At 34.6% G+C, this 20,333-nt stretch overlaps 3 protein-coding genes across 6 annotated transcripts; 2 read left to right on the top strand and 1 right to left on the bottom strand.

Moving 5' to 3' along the window:
* The first annotated feature begins 1,758 nt into the window (after window positions 1-1,758).
* On the top strand, window positions 1,759-6,175 carry LOC110727237. Of its 4 annotated transcripts, none has more exons than XR_002512512.1 (6): window positions 1,759-2,620; window positions 3,649-3,944; window positions 4,331-4,538; window positions 5,079-5,159; window positions 5,331-5,408; window positions 5,788-6,175. XR_002512512.1 is itself a non-coding variant. In XM_021906804.1 (6 exons), exons 2-6 carry the CDS (start codon window positions 3,936-3,938, stop codon window positions 5,882-5,884), a joined length of 441 nt encoding a protein of 146 aa, XP_021762496.1. In that variant the 5' UTR covers window positions 1,761-2,620; window positions 3,649-3,935; the 3' UTR covers window positions 5,885-6,175. The 4 variants fall into 4 exon arrangements, 2 of the variants coding, with proteins under 2 accessions (XP_021762496.1, XP_021762495.1); XM_021906804.1 differs by having other exon boundaries at window positions 1,761-2,620; window positions 4,363-4,538; XR_002512513.1 differs by lacking the exon at window positions 3,649-3,944 and having other exon boundaries at window positions 1,761-2,620.
* A 1,039-nt stretch (window positions 6,176-7,214) lies between these two features.
* On the top strand, window positions 7,215-8,049 carry LOC110727284. The gene is made up of 2 exons (XM_021906851.1): window positions 7,215-7,238; window positions 7,591-8,049. Exons 1-2 carry the CDS (start codon window positions 7,215-7,217, stop codon window positions 8,047-8,049), a joined length of 483 nt encoding a protein of 160 aa, XP_021762543.1.
* A 5,560-nt stretch (window positions 8,050-13,609) lies between these two features.
* Window positions 13,610-16,752, bottom strand: LOC110727236 (CASP-like protein 1F2). Its single transcript, XM_021906802.1, has 3 exons — window positions 16,429-16,752; window positions 16,176-16,299; window positions 13,610-14,034 (listed from the first exon to the last, which is right to left on the bottom strand). The coding sequence occupies exons 1-3, from the start codon at window positions 16,635-16,637 to the stop codon at window positions 13,816-13,818; spliced, it is 552 nt and encodes a 183-aa protein (XP_021762494.1). The 5' UTR covers window positions 16,638-16,752; the 3' UTR covers window positions 13,610-13,815.
* Window positions 16,753-20,333: the final 3,581 nt, after the last annotated feature.

Genomic DNA, 20,333 nt, shown 5'->3' with positions numbered 1-20,333 from the left:
CGGGTTTTAGTGGAAGCGTTATTTATCGATTTTTGGGCGTCTAAGCCTTTGCGTGCTTAGGGAGTTCTTTATTTCACATAATTGTTTAAATAACTCCACTAGTTTTAATTATGATTTTTAATTGAATTAACGACCTAAGTTAGTAACGAGTGCGTATTATTTATCGATACATGACTTTATGATATTGCTTGTATCTAGAAACATTATCGGGGCGTTTGGCAAGTGGGAATAGGAATTTGGGGACACTAGTACAAAACTAAGCTCAGGTAACACCCAAAAAGTGTCACATAAAGTGGTAAAAGTGTTATTATAGACAATAGGTAACACTTTATTGGGTGATACTTCCGCCCACGTTCCCTAAGGTCTTATGTAAAACTTTGGGTAACGTATGGTAACACTTTCAATAGTACGTGATACTATAAACCCTCTTATGTAAATTTTTTTATATTATTAGTATCATTTTTAAAGTGTTAATTTTTATTTCTTATGTAACAATTACTTATGTTTAGTAACATTTTAAAATCATATAGTATCACTTTGTCTAACATTATGTATCACTTTTTGAACTAATGGAACACTTTGTTGAGTATTAGGTAACATTTTTCAATCATCTTTTGACATATATAGTAGCACTTTATTCGATATTATGTAGCACTTTTTGCAAATTAATGTAGCATTTATAATTATTAAAATATAAAAATAATATTAATATGTACAACAAGTGTGAATGAGAAATTAATATATATGATAAATAATAACTTGGATTGAAATAATTTCATAATTCTTTCAAAAAAAATTCATAAACACCAATTTTAATGTATGGCCAAACAAGATAATAATCAAAACAAAAAAAAAAATCAACTTCGATCTCTAGCTTGGAAAAGGTGAGAAAATATGAAAAACTTCTAAATTTAAAAAAAGTCAACATGATAGCAGTAAAACAGCATATAGCAACAATAAGCTAGTAGAACGACAACATAAGCAACAGAAGACGGCAACAGACAGTAGTATGTAGCAGCAAGTAGTGGCAGCAAATAGCAGCAGTAGATATCAGTAGCAAAAGTCAACAACAGACAGTAGTAGAAGCCAAAAAGCAGTAGTAGCAGCACAAAACAACAATAACAGTAGCAAAAAAAATCAGTATCAGCAGCAAAACAGAAGTGGCAGCAGTAAAACAGCAGTAGCAGTAGCAAAACAGTAGTAGCAGTAAGTGACAACAGCAGAAAAACGGGATATATGCAAGCACACTTCTTGTGACATTATCACTTGTTATCCCAATCCTTCATCTTGATCCATTTGATCCTCATATATCAAATAACTAGAACAAAAATGAAATAACGCAATAATAAGAGTTAGTACTTTTTATTGCGAGAACAAAACAACTCCCCATCAGAACCTTGCTTTTGGAAGGGGAGAAGAGATTCCTTTAAGCACTGGTGCTTTTATTAGAGGTTGTGAGAAACCTGGAATGCAATTAATTCCAATCCATTACAAGGAACTACAAATATACTTGGCAGGCACCCTAGGCATGAAATCTTTGTGAGGTGGATAGCGCTAACTAGCAACTGATATGTTTTTAATACAGGTTGAGTAGCCATGGGCTCTCCAGGACAGACTAGTGATTCAAATGGACAATCAAGCGTGTATTGAAGCTGTCAAGAACGCAGACTATCAAGGAGGCGAGTGTTATCACATATTGAAACTATCAAGAATGCAAACTCCAAGGGCAATAAGCAAGGCTATACATTGCAATTTCAGATTAACAAGCTTTAGCAGCAAAACACAGCATTACCTATTTATTCACTTCCGTGCTTGGGATTCACTAGTGGTTCATCTTACATTCCTAGCTCCTCGCCATTAAGAATACTTAATCCATCACTAAACTCATCTTCTTCATCTACATATTATTCCAAATTGCATTCATTTGAACTCATATGATTCTTGTTATCTTCTTGTAAGTTAGGTCCAAATTTTTGTGGCTGTGAAAAACTTTGTGCTTGCAAAATCCTTGAATGCACTTGTGAACTAGCCATGTTAACAGGTTGTATTTTTCGTCATAGCACTAGTAGAAAAAACTAAATAGGCACCCCCCTACGACAGCGGTTCATGAAAACCGGTGCCAACTAAAATGAGCGCCAATTAAAATTTCAGAGTTGGCACCAGTTAACCGTTGCCAATTGTTTAATTTTTTTAAAAAAAAAAATTAAAATAAATAGGTTAGAGTTGGCAACGGTTTGATTATTTTTTTAAAAAAAAAATAAAAAATAAAAGGGTTAGAGTTGGCACCGGTTAACCGTTGCCAACTGATTATTTAAAAAAAAAATATTAAAAAAAATCCTTCTTAATTGCGTCCTCTCTCTTCTCTGCTCAAACCCTCCTTTCTCTATCTTCAATCTCTTGCCTCCTCTTGCTCTCTGTCATTTTTTACTCCACCACCGCCCCACTATCTCTTTCATTCTTCTCTCTATCTCTTTCATTCCCAGATCTTTCTTTCTTTCACTATCTTTCTTCGTAGTAGGGGGGAATTGAGGGTGACAGCGGTGGTGAATGTTGTCACGACCATCGTAATTGGCGGCGGTGGTGCCTTCCCTTTGCAGCTCTGGTGGATTTCTTCACGAAGGTATGTTGCTCTTCGATTTAAAATCTAGGGTTTCTGATTGTTATCAATTTAAGGGTTAATTTTTGCCTTTATACAAAATTGAATCCAATAGTATGTTAATTGAGCGAGATATTCGACAATTATTTACATGCATGTGTTGGTGAGTTTCCTTTTCCCTTCTATTTTAATCGTGGTGCTGCGAGGTTAGTTGTTGCGTGTGTGGTGCTGTGCGTGTATTGTTGCGTGTGTGGTGCGCTGCTATTGCGTGTTGTGTGTGTTGTGTGGTGCTCTGTTGTGGGGTGCTGTTGTTGTTGAGTGTGGTTGTGTGCTAGGTTGTTCTAGTGTAGTGTTGCGGTGCTCTGTGTGCAAGGGTGCATTTCATCTATTCTTGTGGCATATTTACATGTTTATCAAATCAATATGTATCATGAGATCAGAGTGGGGATTTGATAAACTAATTATACTTGTATATACTTTTTTAAGAAAACATTATTGAGTTTTGATTTAATAATAGTGAATCATATCTTCAACTTGTGTTTATGATTCGATATTTTCAATGCTTTGGCCAGATTATTGCGTGATATATTTAGAGAATAAGTATCATTTTCATTGTGTTGTTATGATATTCCTCTTCCTTCATTAAACACACTAGATTGGATGATTTTCAATTAGTTTCTTGTTTAAGTTAGTAGCACTGGATGTACTATATGATTTTGCATATGTTTAGGACAGTTGTATGTTATTAGGATAGTTGTTTGTTGACTTATGATAACTGTTTTTGAACCTTGTTAAAATAATTTAAATCAAAAGTTATTGAAATTATGTAATTTTATTTTGTTTGTATTGTATATTAATCATGTATACATGTATTTGTTCTTTTTCTTCATTTTGTATGTCGTCTTGTATGCTTGGCTTTGTCTTTATTAAATGACTTATGAGCTACATACCACATTTCTAATGTTGTATTGGCAAAATATATGGGTTTTACTGTTGAATCATGGTGTGGGTTGTTATTAGTTGTTAACATGGAGTGTGCTTGTTTGTTGTAGGGATTGAGTATGAGGTCATGGGCTCCAGCTATACATATAAAACTACTGATAGGTGGTGTTTGTGCCTAACAGGACACTAGTATTGTTCTGTGCAATGTATGTGTGTGGGTTGGCAATAGGCAGGGGTGTGGTAGTGTATTTGCTTGGTGCTTGTTTGGGTTGTAAGTAAAATGTAGTTAGTAAAAGCCAGGTCTAAGTGCATATGCAAGCAACCCTCAGGTGGATGCTGCTAATTCACTAGTTTCTCTCCTAGAGCAAGCAGAAGCTGTTGTCCTGTATCAAGACTCATGGTCATGGTAAAATTCCATTACTAGTTGTTTTACTTTTAATTTGTTGTGTGATAATGTTAGTTGTAAAGTTCTCACCAACTCCATTTAGGCATGGTTTAAGAGATAAATTCTATAAAATTTAATGCTTTGTAGTAAGGTTGCTACATAGGTTGATCATATAATATTCTATTTATTTAGCTAATAACTGTAAATTAAAGATTAAATAACAAACAATGTTAGTACCATGATTTGTTTTATTAATTATATCTTTGTTATTATAGCACTGTCATAGTAACCTAAACCTGATAGCATTAGGAAAATTTTGCTGAAATTATTTGATTCATTCTTGTTTGTGTCCGGTGGATGTGAATTGAAGTCAGCTATTTAAACTTCTCTAATGCAATCTAATTTAGGTATTTCTGATTTTGTGGGTGAAACGGTCAAGGAAAAAGGTGGAACAAGTGTAAGATTCAAATTTCTGCTCCCGGGTTTAATTGAATCATTTAAGCAAATACCGGTTAGTCTTGAAGAGAAACTAGAAGCTCAAACTGCTACTATTATTGATGCAATTGAAAATAAGCTAGGGAATCAAGCTGTTGTGCTAGAAGAGAAACAACAAGGGTAAGTTTTACCTACAATATTTTATCTTCTTGCTGAAACATATCCATAGAGTTGCTACTTTTAAGTTGCAAAATGGAAGAGTGAAATAATTCTTCTAGGACAAAGTTTCTTCTTTTGTTTTTAATAAAATTTCCGGATTAGAATTGTTGTCTTGACTTCTAACAATCTAACATGTAAAAGTTAAACCATTTATGTTAGTTTGTTCATATTCCATCCAAAACGGGTGTTCAGGTTACAATGTTGCAAATAACTGTTTTTTTTTTCCTTTTCTTTTTTGGTTATAATGAAGATGGATTTTGAGTAAATGTTTTGATGCTTGTGTCTATTACTATAAAAATTCTATCTAGTAAGCCTCAATCATTTTCTTTACCTATGCTTAATATGCTAATAGTTCATTTTGGTCCTATCTAATACATATTCTTCAGGCGAGACAAAGATTGTTGGATTGTTAATGGTGTGGGAATATATGTGCTTATTATCTTAATCTTTTCGGTGTTGCTAATGATGGTACCCTTAATTAGTATCCTTGTGATTTTTCAGTGAGAAAGAAAGAACAAAAAAGGGGGAGAACAAGTGTCTGCCTATTGCTCCTGAAATTGATCATGGAGACAATCATGAAGGGTACAACCTTTTTAACATATTTCACCTTATTAATTTATACATGTATACTTTAATTTGATTCTCTTCTTTTTTTTTTTATTATTATTTTATTATTATTATTATTATTATTATTATTATTATTATTATTATTATTATTATTATTATATATATATTTCTCCGGTTGAATTCTAGTTCTAAAAAAAGAAAACGGAGAAAATCAAACAAGCTGCCGCCAATCACTAATGAAGTTGAATGCGAAAACAATGAAAGGTAAGGCCTTGTTTCAATTCATATCTTCATCCCAAAGTTGATTTTTTGAATTAGCATAGTATTAGTTATATTCATGTTTTAACCATCAATGAAATTTGTTTTACTATACTTTTAAGACTGTTATATATAAGTACTTCATAACTATTTTGAAGTATCTAAATTGTCGTTTTTCTGTATCCTATTCCTTGTACCTCTTTTTCCTTGCACATGCATTAGTTAACATCGCTTCCATATTTGGGTTAATTTATAATGTATTCCTTTTTAACTCTTCAAATTGTTTCTTTCCTGCTTCCACTCCTACCATGCAAAGACTTGAAATTTCTGTGAACTACTTTCTCCTTGTAAGATTAAGACTAACTATACATTGCTCCTACCTTAGGTATTCAAGAATGTTCGTGAAATTGTTATACTTGCTGTCAATCGGGCACAAAAGAAGATCAGACTTTCTGAATACGCAAAATTTAATAGAATACTGATTCCCAGAGGCAATTTAGTTCCCTTTGATGGTAAAATTCAGGCTACATTTAGGATGCTCTATTGCCATTGATGGACGCTGCATTTCTCTTTTGCGCTGCTGCTGTTTAGCTACTGTGATGCTGTTGTTCTGCTACTGGGCTGCTGCTGTTCTACTAGTGATTGTAGGAAGTTGTTGCTGCTCTTGATTGTTAATATAATTCAGTTGTATTTTATTCCTTTTTTTTTTTGCAAGTGTAAAATTATAGGTTATTAATGAAAATTATGAGTTTTAAGTATATTATGTATATATATATAAGTCTGCACCTAAATTCAGGTGAAAAATAAAAAATTATTTTTTTTATTTTCTTCATGTACTATGGCACCGGTTAACCGGTGCCAAATGTTGGGAAAAGTAATTTTTTTTAAAGCATTTAGTTGGCACCGGTTAACCGGTGCCAAAGCCTTTAGTTGGCACCGGTTTTGAACCGGTGCCAAATTTTTAGGGATTTGGCATCCCTCAAATCCCCAACGGTTCAAAACCGGTGCCTTAGGGGGGGTTTGAACCGGTGCCTTTTTACCTTATTCGTCTAGTGTAGTAATATATCATATTGTTTTGCTCTCCTCTTTTTTTCCATCAATTGTGTTTGCATTTTCCTGTAAGCACTGAGTAAACCAGGAGTAACCACTGCCTTATTCTGCCCTATCTTAGTTTTGTCACCATTCCCAATCTCAACCACTTTCTCTTATTGACTATGGAATGATAACTTTTTCTGTGTAGTTGATTTGCACAATTGGATTTTCCTTTGCGTTGAATCTCTCCTTTGCAACCCTTAATCTAAGTGTTGTCTTTCGGTGTTTTGAAGACGCATCATAGTTAGATTAGCCATTGGTATTGAAGAGACACTTGTCGTGTCCTTAATGTTTGTGGGAATCTTCCTTTTCAATGCCACAACCTGAAATAAAGTATTTATGAATTTCATTTAAAAGTAATACATGATTTTCTAACAATTATGATTCACAAATGAAGCTATCAAAAAAAAAAAAGACCTTCTTTGAACAAGACCTCAAGTTTACACCATTTTTCCTTATCTCATTTTCATCCTCTTCACTTGAGTGGTTCAATTCACCCTCTTCATCGGGTGTATACTCGTTAGTATCTTTAGTCACCTTCTTACTTTTTTTTTCGGTTGTTTCAATCCCTTCATAGACTGTTTCAGTGTATAAGCCATGGATGTAACCCCCAAATCCTTCATTCTGCTTCTATTTTGTTCTATCCTTGCTTGTCTAGCTTTCTCATAATCTGCCATCTGGATCTTGCTTCCTACAAAGAACATACAAGACAGTTAGTTGATGGACATCATTGATGACAAACAGGTTTTTGGAGTGTCAGACCCCTAGCAAAGTATTTAATATACGCATCTAAGTAACAGATATCATTATTCTCACTACACTTCTTATAATAAATGAAGCCGACTACGACACCGGATTTTTTGGGCGGATGTCCCTTTTTCATTTAATTTTTTTTTTGTATGTTATTGATTATTGATTATTATTATTATTATTATTATTATTATTATTGTTGTTGTTGTTGTTGTTGTTGTTTTATAAATATTGTTATTAATATTGCAATTATTATTATTATTGTTGTTTTACAAAAATTGTTATTAATATTATAATTAAAATACTAATATTGGAGTGTTTTGTTTGTTTTCTTTTATGTTTATAGGATGCGGAATTTGAAGACGGCTGTGACGGTGTGAATTATAGTGCTCATTTTGTGACGGACACGTATTTTCCAACGTTTGAAGATGCAGTGAAATGGGCGGATGCTGTTTCCATAAATCTTGGATTTATTTTGGTTAAGTCGTCGTACAACAAAACTAGAGATGGGAGGCCTTATCGATATTTGAGATGTGATCGGGGACGAAAGAGCAAGCCGAGAGATTTGGAGGGTGCTATTCGAAAGGACACAAAGACCAAAGCTAATGGTTGTCCTTTCTACATCAATATATACTATGAGTTTATCACCGATAATTGGAAGATCCGGGAAAAAAATGATGCAACTGGGACCCATAACCATCCAATGATTATGTATCAGGAGGGTCATCGTAAATTTAGTGGGTTGAGCCCGGATGCGAAGAAGGTTGTGTGTGACATGACGAAGTCCAAGGTTGCACCACATTAAATCATGGCGACTATTGCAGAGCAATTTCCTGATGATCATCCAAACATCAAACACATTTACAACTGCCGGAATGACTTGAGAACAGAGATGTCTGATGGGAAAGAAGTTGTTCAGCAATTTCTTCATTTGGCGAGATAGAGTCAGTATCTTTATTGGGTCATGTCTGATGATCTCGGTGTTCTACAGCATGCCTTTATGGTGCACCTAGTTACAGTAGACATACTACGGACGTACCCACATGTGATCGGTATGGATTCCACTTACAAGACCAATCGATACGGGATGCCGTTCTTTGAGATAGTTGGTGTGACACCGACAAATCAGAATTTCCTCGTCGGTTATGTGTTCATGCTCAACGAGTGCACGACAATCTATCTATGGGTTTTGCAGAGACTGAGAAAGTTGATTGGGTATGATAAGGAACCGTCGGTATTTTTGACAGACCGTAAGCTTGGGCTATGTGCAACATTGAGAGAACTGTTTCCAGGGACCTCGCATTTACTTTGTCGATGGCACATTAACAAAGATGTGGAGGCTCGGGTCACTGATATGTTAAAAAACAAGAGGATCGATGCGAGTTTCAAAAACAAGAAATGGAAACGTATCATGGACGCTGCAACCGAGGAGGATTATAATGCTGTTGTAGATACAATGAAAGCTCGGTGGGCAAATTATCCGGCGGTGATTAGTTATGTTGAGAGAACATGGCTTTGTCATAAAACCAAGTTTGTGACATTTTGAACAAACCAAGTTCTACATTTTGGCAACACCAACACTTGCAGAGTTGAAAGCAAACATTCGGCCGTGAAGATGTGGTTTGAAACTTCGACAGGTTTGTTGTTTTAATGTTGTAGTTGATGTATGTACTTCGTTTTAGTGATTTTAATTATAAGTCATAACGGTTTTTTTGTAATGTTAATAAACGACAGGTTCTTTGGATACCGTATGGGCCCGAGTACATTGCCATATTGGTAATTAGATCATTGCAATTCGTAATGGTTTAGAGGCGTCTAGGTCGAAGATTGGTGAGAAGTACCGACAATTGCCACTGTCACGCATCAATGGCAAGGTGTCCCAGCATTGTTTAAAAGTTCTCGATGACGAGACGAGAAGGATGAGGGAGCTGAGTTATCAGGTGTATGAGCGTTGTGGATGTGCAATGCGTGTGACCCACAGTTTTCCCTATGCCTGCCAGATAAATGATTCGCTAGCTTCCGAAACAGGCTTGTATATTAGGCAAATTCACCCGTTCTGGAAGACCTTGGTTATCGGTGATGGGGATGATGTACCGTTTTTCGGTAATGACTCGACCGAGGATGCTACACATTTTCGTTCTCTGGTGGATGAGGTAATCGGTAGTGATCCTGCTGTCCTTCGAAATGTATCTCGCATCATTGAGGAGGAGCTGCATCCGGATCATTCAAACCATGGAGATCCAAATGTAAACCACAACGTTCGTGATCGACGAAGGAACAATGATACAAGACATGATCGTTCTTATTTCGAACATGTCAACCGTTGAAACACTCAACGTGGTCCACGACAAACAGGTACGATTGGCTATTGTGATTTTCACGAATTTCATCATTTACCGTACTAATAACTGAACATTAGTTTTGTGCAGAAGATCCATGTGGCGTTAGTCAAAGCCGGTATCGGCACTTGCTTCTAGGACCGATGTTGCCTTATATCACGACATGGAAGGATGTCATTGGCGATGGTAACTGTGGCTTTCGTTGTGTGGCCGACTTCTTCTTCAGTGATCAATCGCAATGGTTTGACGCTCGGGAAACAATAGCAAATGAGGTCGCCGCTTATCCATTCCTGTACGAAAGGATTTACGGGATTGGAAGGGTTCGGATGAATGTGGAGCGTATTCGATGGGACGATGGGGCGGTTGATTCACGTCATTGGATGGTTGAAATTCAAGATTTATTTCCTATTGCTACTTGGTTCAACGCAAGGGTTATTATTCTTGGTGTAGGCACCGTACCAACTTGCTACTACCCATGCCTCACGATCTTACCGTTGCGGGCACAAAACACAATCAGGGCACCCGCCCGAGAGTTTGTGATCGCTACAGTTGGGGGGTCACATTTCATCCGTATTGATCTTGCAGAAAATTCACCTCTTCCCCCAATTGCAAGATGGTGGACCGAGCACTACGAGCCAAGTGTCGATGGATGGGATCAGCAATAAGAAGTTAGAAGGAACATGTGGGATGCATTAATTAGGCAGTGAACTCATTTATGTACTTTGACTTAGGTTGAACTCTTGTAGCTATGTAATATAAATCAATAAAAGCAATTAAACAAAGTTTCAGCAAAACCAAATATTAAATAAGTCTCTAGTTCTTAAATTACATGTCGAATACAGAGTACGGTAAAACAATCACTATAAGCTAATATAAAACTAAAAGATAAGTACTTCACAGCCCCATCTTCGCCTTCCAGTCAGCTATCAGCTGCTCAGTCATTGCCCTTGTTTCATGCGACATGCTGGGGTACTCATCTAGTGATCTTCGGTGAATCTCCAAGGACCAACCCATCCACTACAAATAACAAAACAACATATTAATTACAGAAATTACAATTTGTTTAAGTGTTATTTATAGTATAATAAAACACAACTACTTACATAGTCCGTGTTAGTCCTCTCAGGCAGTTTGGTACTCCCATCTGATGACCCACCAGGAGAAAGACGAGGATGAGAAAATCGGTACAGACACTGCATGTAACCAAAAGCGACCGTAGGAGCTCCACCACCGAGTCTGGTGAAGGCACCTAAAACAACACTGAAAGACGAGCCAGGGACAAACCGAGTCCATATCACAGATATCATATCGGTCGGAAAGTCAACCCGATACATCTTCAAGTTCGTCGATCTCTTGGCCTTCTCATGCCTGATAATGGTATGCGGAATGTCCTGCACGAATCCAAGCTATCGGACCACTCGATCAGGCATGTATGGCTCAATGATGCTACGGTACTGGATGCAGCCAATAAATAGAGTGGCTGACACGCGTCGTGCAGGATCAACTCCGTACGGTAGCCAGTTAACCTCATTGTCAATCAGCTGATCCAATCTAGCACGAAAAGCGAGGAGGCGCTCCATGATCTTGTTGGGGCATCCCAATCCCACATCCCAAGCAGACGCACGAGGAATACTAAGCCCCCTCGTCAAGGGACCCTGCTAAGGCCGAAAGCACGGAAAGTACTCGTAGATCCACGCCTGCAGAAGCGTGAGACAACAAGCGACTGAATAGGCATCTTTTCTTGATGCCGTACCCAACTGGCGATACAGTTATGCTAGAGCAGCTGAACCCCAAGAGTACTCATTGATCACCAGATCATCAACAACAAGCTCGTTGAGGAAGGACGGATGAGTACAGTTACCACTCTTGTCCAAAAACAGACATCCGCCCAGCACTTACCACATGTACGCACCGTAATGGACACTGAAGGGCCTCTGCGCCTCCGACGTCGAGTCCATAATCCTCTCGGTAAGCACCCCACTACCCTGCCAAATGGTTTTCGTACCGCACTTCTCATTCAGCTCTTCCACAGTAATGTCCATGGTAATCGAGCACGTGTCCTGTATGGCGTCCGTGCTAGGAGTAGTGGAAACCATGGAACCATCAACACGAAGCCCAATAATATGGTACACATCGTGCAGCATGATCGTGATCTCCCCAAATGGCATATGAAACGTGTTCGTATCTGGCTGCCATCTCTCAACAAACACAGAACTCAACAGCCAGTCAAAAGCTTAACATGATCCCTGGTAAGTGAGATAGACCACTACCATCAATCAATTCCAGGTGCTCCTATGCAAGACGACCTCGCCAGGTAACCAATGCAGAACACAGCTGTGTCCTGCTCAAAACAGCGCAAAACATTACGTTCCTGCCTGCCCCAAATATATGCAACCACGTGACCACCAAAACTGGGGATAACAGTACTATCCTCAGGACCACCTGGCATCGGCTACTGAACAACCCATGTCTCTACTGAGCTGGTGGAAGGCTGACTCACTTGACTGCTACTAACAAATCTCCCATGCTGACCCCTATGCACCGTATGATAATCTTGAGGGTCATACTCTTCATCCCGATCAGCCTCACTTGCCCGCGCATTGTCCTCATCGTCAGATATCGACACTCCACCCGACGAGTACATGGGGGGAGGGGGGGCTCCCTTGCGGCTGATGCTCCCCCGACCAAGTACCAGCAGACCATATTGCTGCTCATGATGATACGGTGCCCCCGTATGTACCGAACGACCCGACTCCCTCCTAATAGACGCATTCAAACGTCTTGATACTGCATGACGAGGACCTGAACCCTCAATATACATTAAATAAGTACAAAATCAAATATCAGTATTAATTACAAATATAACTATGATATTAAAGTTGAACAACTAATATTCAAACTAAAAAAAAACAATATTAATAACAACAAAAATAATAATGGTAATAATACTAATAACAACAACAATAATAAGAATATTCCCAACAACGATAATAATAATAACAACAATAATTATAATAATAGTAATATTGCTACTAATAATAACAATCCTAAAACTAATAGCATTACTAATAATAATAATTTTAATCGGTTATTTAAAGAATATTAATCACGAAAGAAAAATTGTTAGGCACGGAAAAAAAAAATTTATCATGAGAAAAAAAAATTCCGGAATAATCACGAAAAAAAATGTTAACCACGAAAAAAAAAATAACATTAATCATGAGAAAAAAAACAAAAAATTCGGAATAATTCTAATCGGTTATTTAAAAAATATTAATCACAACAAATAAAAAATAAAAATACAACACATAACAATAATCATGAGAAAAAAAATATGCACGAAAAGCAAAAAAAAAAAAAAAAATCGGAATTCAGGAACATCTACCTGAAATTTCCGGATGTCCCAAGGAACATCCGGAAATTTCAGGCGAATGTCCCAAATTTTCCAGAATTTTTTTTTTTCCACAACGTAACGAAAACCACAGGAAATGGGTGTTGTTCAGCCATACCTGTTCGCCGCCTCCCATGCTGCCGCCACGACCGCTGAAAGTGAGCCTTATTCGCCTCCAATCCGCCGTTGGATTACCCTCCTTGGATTGGTGGTGGTTGTTGGTCTTTTTCTTTTATATTTTCTGTTTTTTTTTCTTGAATTTTCAGATTTTTTTTCCCCAAATTTTCTGTTTTTTTTTTTTTATTTTTGGAAGAGAATTTCAATTTTTAGAGAGAGAAGTATGAGCGTGAAATGTGTTATAAGTGTCGTGAGTATTTATACACGGGGGGGCAAAAATGGAATTTCATGAAAAAAATACGAGCAATGGGTAGTATTTGCGAGCGACGTTTAACACCTTAATAAAAACTTGTGTGACACCAAAATATATCAATATTATTCAAGTTAAATTAAATTTTTACACCTTTAAACGAGACATAGATTTGAATGTACACACACCCAAGTATATAGTAAACACATACACACAAATGTTTACGCCTTCTAAACGAGACAGATTTGAATGTATACAGACCCAAGTATATAGTAAACACATACATACAAATACATATATAATCAGTTGAAAATTACAATCAATTTCTTACACGATTCATTTACATGAATTACAAATCTTATCTCTTTGAACATGCACATAGCATATTGAAACGGAAAAAAAAAAAATACAATTAAAAATGAAAGCCATGATAGTGAGAACAAAGAGGCAACAATATCGTCATTTCTAAGTTATCTAGGATTTGAGTTGAGCTCGTTTGAAGGCCATGATAGTGAGAACAAAGAGGCAAATGAAAGTGAAATCTGACAAGGCAATAGAAATGGCAATATAATTGCAAAATTTTTTGGCATTGTCGCATAGCTTTGACCATCCTGTTTGGTCTTGCCCATATTTCCCTACATATCCAATTGCTGTTGCTGCTGCACACCCGGACATCATTAACACCAGAGCTATCTGCAAAATAAATTAAAATATATAAATAATAAAAAATAAAAAAAAATTATAAAAATAAGAGACAACCTTTAATCTTTAAGCTTTTCAACACGTAAATTTGAAGGAGCCTCATTTTTTCACCTTAATAAACAAAATTCGTTTGTCAAGTGACAAAGCCGTAAATAATTTAACAAAAATATCCAATTAACATGACATTTTTTACTAATATCAACAAATGTGGGTTTCATATTTACTAAAAAGCTGTTGATTTATTTATTATTTTATCACAAGGTGATAAACTTGCATTTTCTCTATTTTTAATTACTTCGTACTTCCTCCGTTCTAGTAATATTGCAATAACTAGACTTTTACACAATTCATAACGCTTGTTTGACCACATATTATGATTTATATTTTAAGTAAAATATAGTTATTTGGGGTCTTGTTAGATTCATCTCATAAAATACTTTCACAATATCAACTTTTTATAATTTCGAGTTTTTCACCATATACCCCTAAAGTTTTTGTTTATTCACCATAAACCCTTGAAAATTTTCAAATTTACCATATATCACTGAGTTGTTACAAAAATTCACCATATACCCTTAATGACAACAAGATGAGTGGAATTTGGTTAATTATGCATCGAAACCACTTTAGATCTCTCCCCTCATCCCTGAAACCACTCCTTTCCTTTTTCCAACCCCCGAAACCACTTCTTTCCTTTTTCCAACCCCCGAAACCACTCCAAATCTCCATAACCATATCCATATGATTGATTTTGACGATGTGAAAAGGAAATTTGGAGTGGTTTTAGGGGTGGATAAAAGGAATATGGGTGGTTTCGGAGGCAGGAGAATGTATTTAGGGTGGTTTCAGGTCATAATTAACCCTACTAACTGACGAAGTTAACAATCATTAGGCATCAAGGGTATATGATGTATTTTTGTGAAAATTCGGGGATATATGATGAATTTTAAAAAGTTTAGGGGTATTTGGTGAATAAACAAAAAAATCAGGGGTATATGATGAAAATATCGATATAATTTTTCATCTTATATAATTATAGATATTTAACATGTAAATGTGTTTTGGAATGCGTAATTTCATCCTTGTTGCAATATTTACAGAACAAAGGAAGTATATTTTTTAATGTGTATTGAGAATAATCAAACTTTTACAACAAAGGGTCAAAAAGTGGTAGGATGGTCAGTCCCTCCTCCATCTTTCCCCGGTGTGACCAGGGTTCGATTCTCACCCCATCTCTCTTGTGATAGAAAGGGCACCCACCATCTTACCATATTAAAAGAAATAATAATAATAATTCAACATTACATCTGATCGCTCAGATTTGAAATCAAACTTAATATGAGCATAGTAAAAAGTCAAAACAGTTGCTTTAATTAGTAAAGTAGTAAACTTTTGGACATAATTTTATGATAATAAACTTTGACCACATTTAAACCAATATATATTAAAATTTAAATCATGTTTAAAAATTAAGAAAATGTTATACAAAGCCCTTAGAACTACATATAACTATAAAATACACACTAGAAAATTGTACTACCTCCATTTTATATTTTTTGCAACTTTAGGGGTATTATTGCTTATATGAAAAGTTGCAAATAATACCCCAAAGTTGCAAAAAATATGAAACGGAGGTAGTATAAATTTAGGAAATAAAAAAATATAAACACTAATTACACTAATTTACGCGTGTTTTTGTCATAAATTTCTAATTTTATACAATTTTCAAGAGTGTATTTAATGCTTATATGGCTACATATAGTATTACCCTAAATATTAATAGATATTTCTGTAAAAAAAATAAGTATTGATAGATATCGTTTAACGTAACTTTTCATAATATTAGCTGTTTTATACAGAGTAATTATTATGGTATGAATTTTTTGTTAAAGATAACGTTTCATGGTTAAGTCATGTCTTGAAGACCATATCGTCCATCGTTGTGATCAATATAAGAGAACTAATCCATAAAGTATAGATACAGAGAATGTACCTTCTTTGTGAAAGAGGTCAGGTATAAATATATAGAGGTATGGTATTATTAAAGCTAAAATTCTGTGATTGACCATAATAAACAATCATTTACGTAATAGGCCAATTGCTTAAGAACAGCTGTAGTATAAGCTACTTACCAAATCCTGGAGAAATAAAGAAAAGTAGGCCTTCCAATTGGTTTTTAGTGCATAGAATGCACATATAGTGATTATTGAAAGCACTAAATATGCACATATGACGATATTTGTACCAAGCAAGAACCTGCATGTTTATCGCAAGAATATGGTCAACTAACTACTTATAATTATAATTATCACACATAAATAACATTATTAATTAACTTTAATTAGTTATCAATTTCAACAAAATTAGAATGGAATAAAACATTACTTGAACGCTGAAGCGTAGTTGTACTTGGCTTGTATTATGATACCAAAAACCTCGGTAGATTGGCCACTATTAACCATAAAACATATAGAAGCTATAGCAGACATTGATGCTAAGCTCCTAAGTATAATTTGCGTTACAAATAAGCTTTTGCACGACGTTTTTGCCAAGGGATTGGATTCAACAGCGTGTGAACCATCATTCGAACCCATTTCTAAAATCGCGTAATTTCTTGATGAGGCTAAGCCTTTGTTGATGGAAATACAAAGTTATTAACGTAACTCTCCTTAAGGCTACAAAAATAGAGAGAGAAAGAAATGAGTTAGTACAATTGTACAAGTACGTGAAATGTAAGTAGTAGGTCTAAACTTATATATAGGGAAAGGCAATTATAATTAAATTAAGGGTTTATCATGTGCTTGCTTTGCTGGGTTATTCTGGACAAATAAAATGTTTGCTTTAACTTACGACTTTGGTTTATACAATTATACTTTATCTTATAAACTTATTTAATATAATCCTTATCTAATTAAAAATAAGTGCGTGTATGATTTAGTGGGCCTTCCCCTACAAGATCAGTCAATCACTATTATTTTTATTAGGGAAGTTTAATTTTAGGATTTGCTACATATAATTATCTTTACTTATATATTTTCACAACTAATAGTTATGTAAAAGTTAATTATAATAGCTACTCCGAATACTATCAGCTACTCCCATAGCTACTAGGACATGTTTTCTTCTACTTATATCAGCTACTTATTACTTATTGCTTAATAAATTCAGATCAGATCACTCAAATAAAAAACATTCAGATCAGACCAGATCATAATTTAAAATATCATTTACTTATTGCGAAATATCGTTAATTGTATATTACAAAAATTTTTGAAAATTACATATTTAAAAAGTTCATAATGAAACGAATCCAACAAAATCCATTTTGATGATGTTTTTCTTTATAAATTAGTATTAAAATGCGGTCAAAATATAGTCAAATTATTTAATCAGATCAGATAATAAAAATTCAGATCAGACCTTATGAAAATCATACCACATCTCCTTGTTTCAGGTGAAGAGAACACTATATATAAAAGTTAATCCTACCACTGACAACTACTCGTACAACTATATACTATTGAACAAGGTCAATGTAAGTAGCTGTTGGTTAGTTGATGGACTAACTCTTAGGTGTTGTTTGGTTACCTTCAATTCCATAGGCACTCAAAATTTCCATAAATTTCCTTTTAGTCATGTTTGGTTGACATTAAAAAGCAAAAATGAAGGAAGTCCCAATTCATGGAAATTTCAACTTCCCACAAAACATGGGAATTTATTTACCCACCCCGCCCTTGGTCATTCAAAATTCCTAGTATGTACAAATTCCCGCATGAAAACCAAACACATTTGTTTAATTCCTAGGAATTTTTCTAAAGGAAGTGATTTCCCATAAATTAGAATTTCCCATGGGAACTTATTTTCTACATCAACCAAACGAGGCCTTAGTTTGTCAAGTAGTTGTTAGTTGTGAAAATATATATATTTGAAGTATGAGGATTTAGTAATGCATAATACATAGTAGATAATTTTTGTTAACCTAATTAAGAATGTAGAAAGTATATCGATCAAAACCTTATCCTTCAAAGGCTAATACCTTTAACTTTTGGAAGGAAGAAAAAAAAAATTAAATAAATATATATATATATATGTATATTTGCATCACTGGTTAGTAATCACTACCTAAACCAAGAGAATTATTTGAGGATGGGGTAGGCCCATAGGGTGTATCATTTTACTACCTGTTAGTTTTTGGAGTATTCTCAAGTTTGGGGTTCATGTCTCAAATTATGGGTTTCAAGGCTGAATTCTGGTGTTGTTTGGATCTCATATTTCAGGATTCGAGGCTTGGATTCTAGGTTTCAATCTTTTGGCAATTTATTAAACTTTGAGTATCATTTTGTAGGGTTCTTTCACATAAGAAGAATAAAAGTTTAATTGTCATCTTAAGGGGTTTATCTGTCTAAATGTGGGGTTTGTGTCTCAAATTTTCAACCGTCACACTAAGATTTTGGTGTTACATGTCTCACTCAATACCTCTAATGAGTGGATATTGCATTAATTAATTCACAAACTATTGGGTGCGACATTTCGCATCCAATGTTTCGTGCGGTGAGATACCATATCGTCGATGATACAGTAACTAAAGCATCAACCAACAACGACTCCGACTCCGATGACGAGCGATGATAATGACGGTGACAAAAATGAAGCTCAAAATCCCTCAAAATTTGATAATTGAATCCAAATTGGAGCGTTAAACAATCGAGAGTCTGCGATTTGGGGTTGATTTCTGCGATATGCGGTTGCTTGAGGGCCAAATTGGTGTTGGAGTCGGCGGCTGCTGCTAGGTGGCTGCAGGTAGAGGAGTTGGTGATGCGGTTGTTGGTGAGAGTTGGGGCTGAGCTCGCAGGTGGGTGGTGCAAATGGCGCGATTGTTGGGGTTGTGTGGGCAACATCGGTTGTGACGGTGGTTATGGTGGTCGATTTAGGAGATGCGTATTATGTTACATTTTGAATTTGTGTTACTTTTCTTTTTTATATTCTTGTATAATATATCTAATTTTTTTGTTAGATGAAATGGTTAATTATGTGGATCAGCCAACAAAATACACATATTAGCCAATAAAAGGAACATATCAGACATCAAATATAAGTCAATATTAAGAACATATCAGACATTAATAAAAAAATGTATCAGCCAACAAAAGGAACATATCAGCCAACAAAAGATATATATCAGCCATCAGAAGGAACATATCAGCTAACAAATGAAGTATATCAGCCAACAAAAGGATGAAATCAGCAAACAAAAGCAATATGTAAGCCAACAAAATTGAACTTGCAATGCGTTGGTTTTTTTTTTTTTTTTTTTTAAATTTTTTTATTATTATACACTAATTTAAATTGAACTTGTTGCATAATTTGAGAAACAAATAATGTATATATTATGCTTGCTTGGACATGATCATCCTCTAATGTTTTACACAGTATAAAATCATCATAATAGAGAATTAAAGAATGGATGTATAAAAAAGAGCTGAGATAATCAGAATCATATAGTAGCCTCTTTAAAATCAATTCAAGTAGTAGTAAAAAAAATGTTGATTCAATCATTTAAATTTGCTAAGTACTTAATCTTTTTCACTTTATTATTAGAGATACTTTATTAATATATTCAATTAGATGAAGCCTGTACGATGCACGGTTTGTTTGTATTTTTGTATAACTTATATTTTTTTTTCCTATGTTTGTGATAAATTCTGTTACTTTATTTATTCATTGTACGTAGTATATCATATTATCATTTCATATTTTTATTTTATTTATTTTAAAATAAATTATGAATTTTCTCTCATTCGTTATATATTTAGATGAAATTCCTAATATCAAAAGATAATATTTTATATTTATTAGATTAAACTTTAAAATTTCATTCGCCAATTTTATTTTGTTAATGTAAAACTTAATCTTTAAAACGAATAAATGACAAATTATGAACATGTTTTTTTTCTAGAAAAAGAGAGGATATATTTTTAATTCAATGTTTTTTTTTTTGAGAGAAGACTGATTTTTTTTTTTAATTAAACGTGATTTCATTTTTTTATAGTATATTTTATAAAATATTTTATTATAATCACTTGTCATATTTTCATTATTTTTTTTATCTAATCCAATATTTTTTAAATATCAGTTGAATGTGAATTCCATTTTTTTTGCAATAAGTTTAATAGTATTTTCTTATACATACGAAAAAAATAAGTTGTTCTGTTCTCTTAGATAAAATTCCCAATTTAAAAAGATAGTATTTTATTTTTATAATAAATTTAAATTTTTAATTTTAATTTTAC

This window comes from Chenopodium quinoa, unplaced genomic scaffold, assembly GCF_001683475.1.
Source record: "Chenopodium quinoa cultivar QQ74 unplaced genomic scaffold, ASM168347v1, whole genome shotgun sequence".
NCBI lineage: Eukaryota > Viridiplantae > Streptophyta > Magnoliopsida > Caryophyllales > Amaranthaceae > Chenopodium > Chenopodium quinoa.
The sequence above is the reverse complement of the archived record's forward strand: the minus strand, read 5'-3'. Positions and strand labels throughout refer to the sequence as shown.

What these genes read in the sequence shown, in the direction of transcription:
- LOC110727237 (XM_021906803.1), top strand. Translation starts at nt 4,315, where the DNA reads ATGCAATCTAATTTAGGTATTTCTGATTTTGTGGGTGAAACGGTCAAG. An exon ending in CTAGAAGAGAAACAACAAGG is followed by an intron (nt 4,539 to 5,078) that starts GTAAGTTTTACC and finishes GTGATTTTTCAG; the next exon opens with TGAGAAAGAAAGAACAAAAA. An exon ending in GAATGCGAAAACAATGAAAG is followed by an intron (nt 5,409 to 5,787) that starts GTAAGGCCTTGT and finishes CTCCTACCTTAG; the next exon opens with GTATTCAAGAATGTTCGTGA.
- LOC110727284 (XM_021906851.1), top strand. Translation starts at nt 7,215, where the DNA reads ATGGACATCATTGATGACAAACAG. An exon ending in ACATCATTGATGACAAACAG is followed by an intron (nt 7,239 to 7,590) that starts GTTTTTGGAGTG and finishes TTATGTTTATAG; the next exon opens with GATGCGGAATTTGAAGACGG.
- LOC110727236 (XM_021906802.1), bottom strand. Translation starts at nt 16,637, where the DNA reads ATGGGTTCGAATGATGGTTCACACGCTGTTGAATCCAATCCCTTGGCA. An exon ending in AACTACGCTTCAGCGTTCAA is followed by an intron (nt 16,300 to 16,428) that starts GTAATGTTTTAT and finishes ATAAACATGCAG; the next exon opens with GTTCTTGCTTGGTACAAATA. An exon ending in CTTTATTTCTCCAGGATTTG is followed by an intron (nt 14,035 to 16,175) that starts GTAAGTAGCTTA and finishes TTTATTTTGCAG; the next exon opens with ATAGCTCTGGTGTTAATGAT.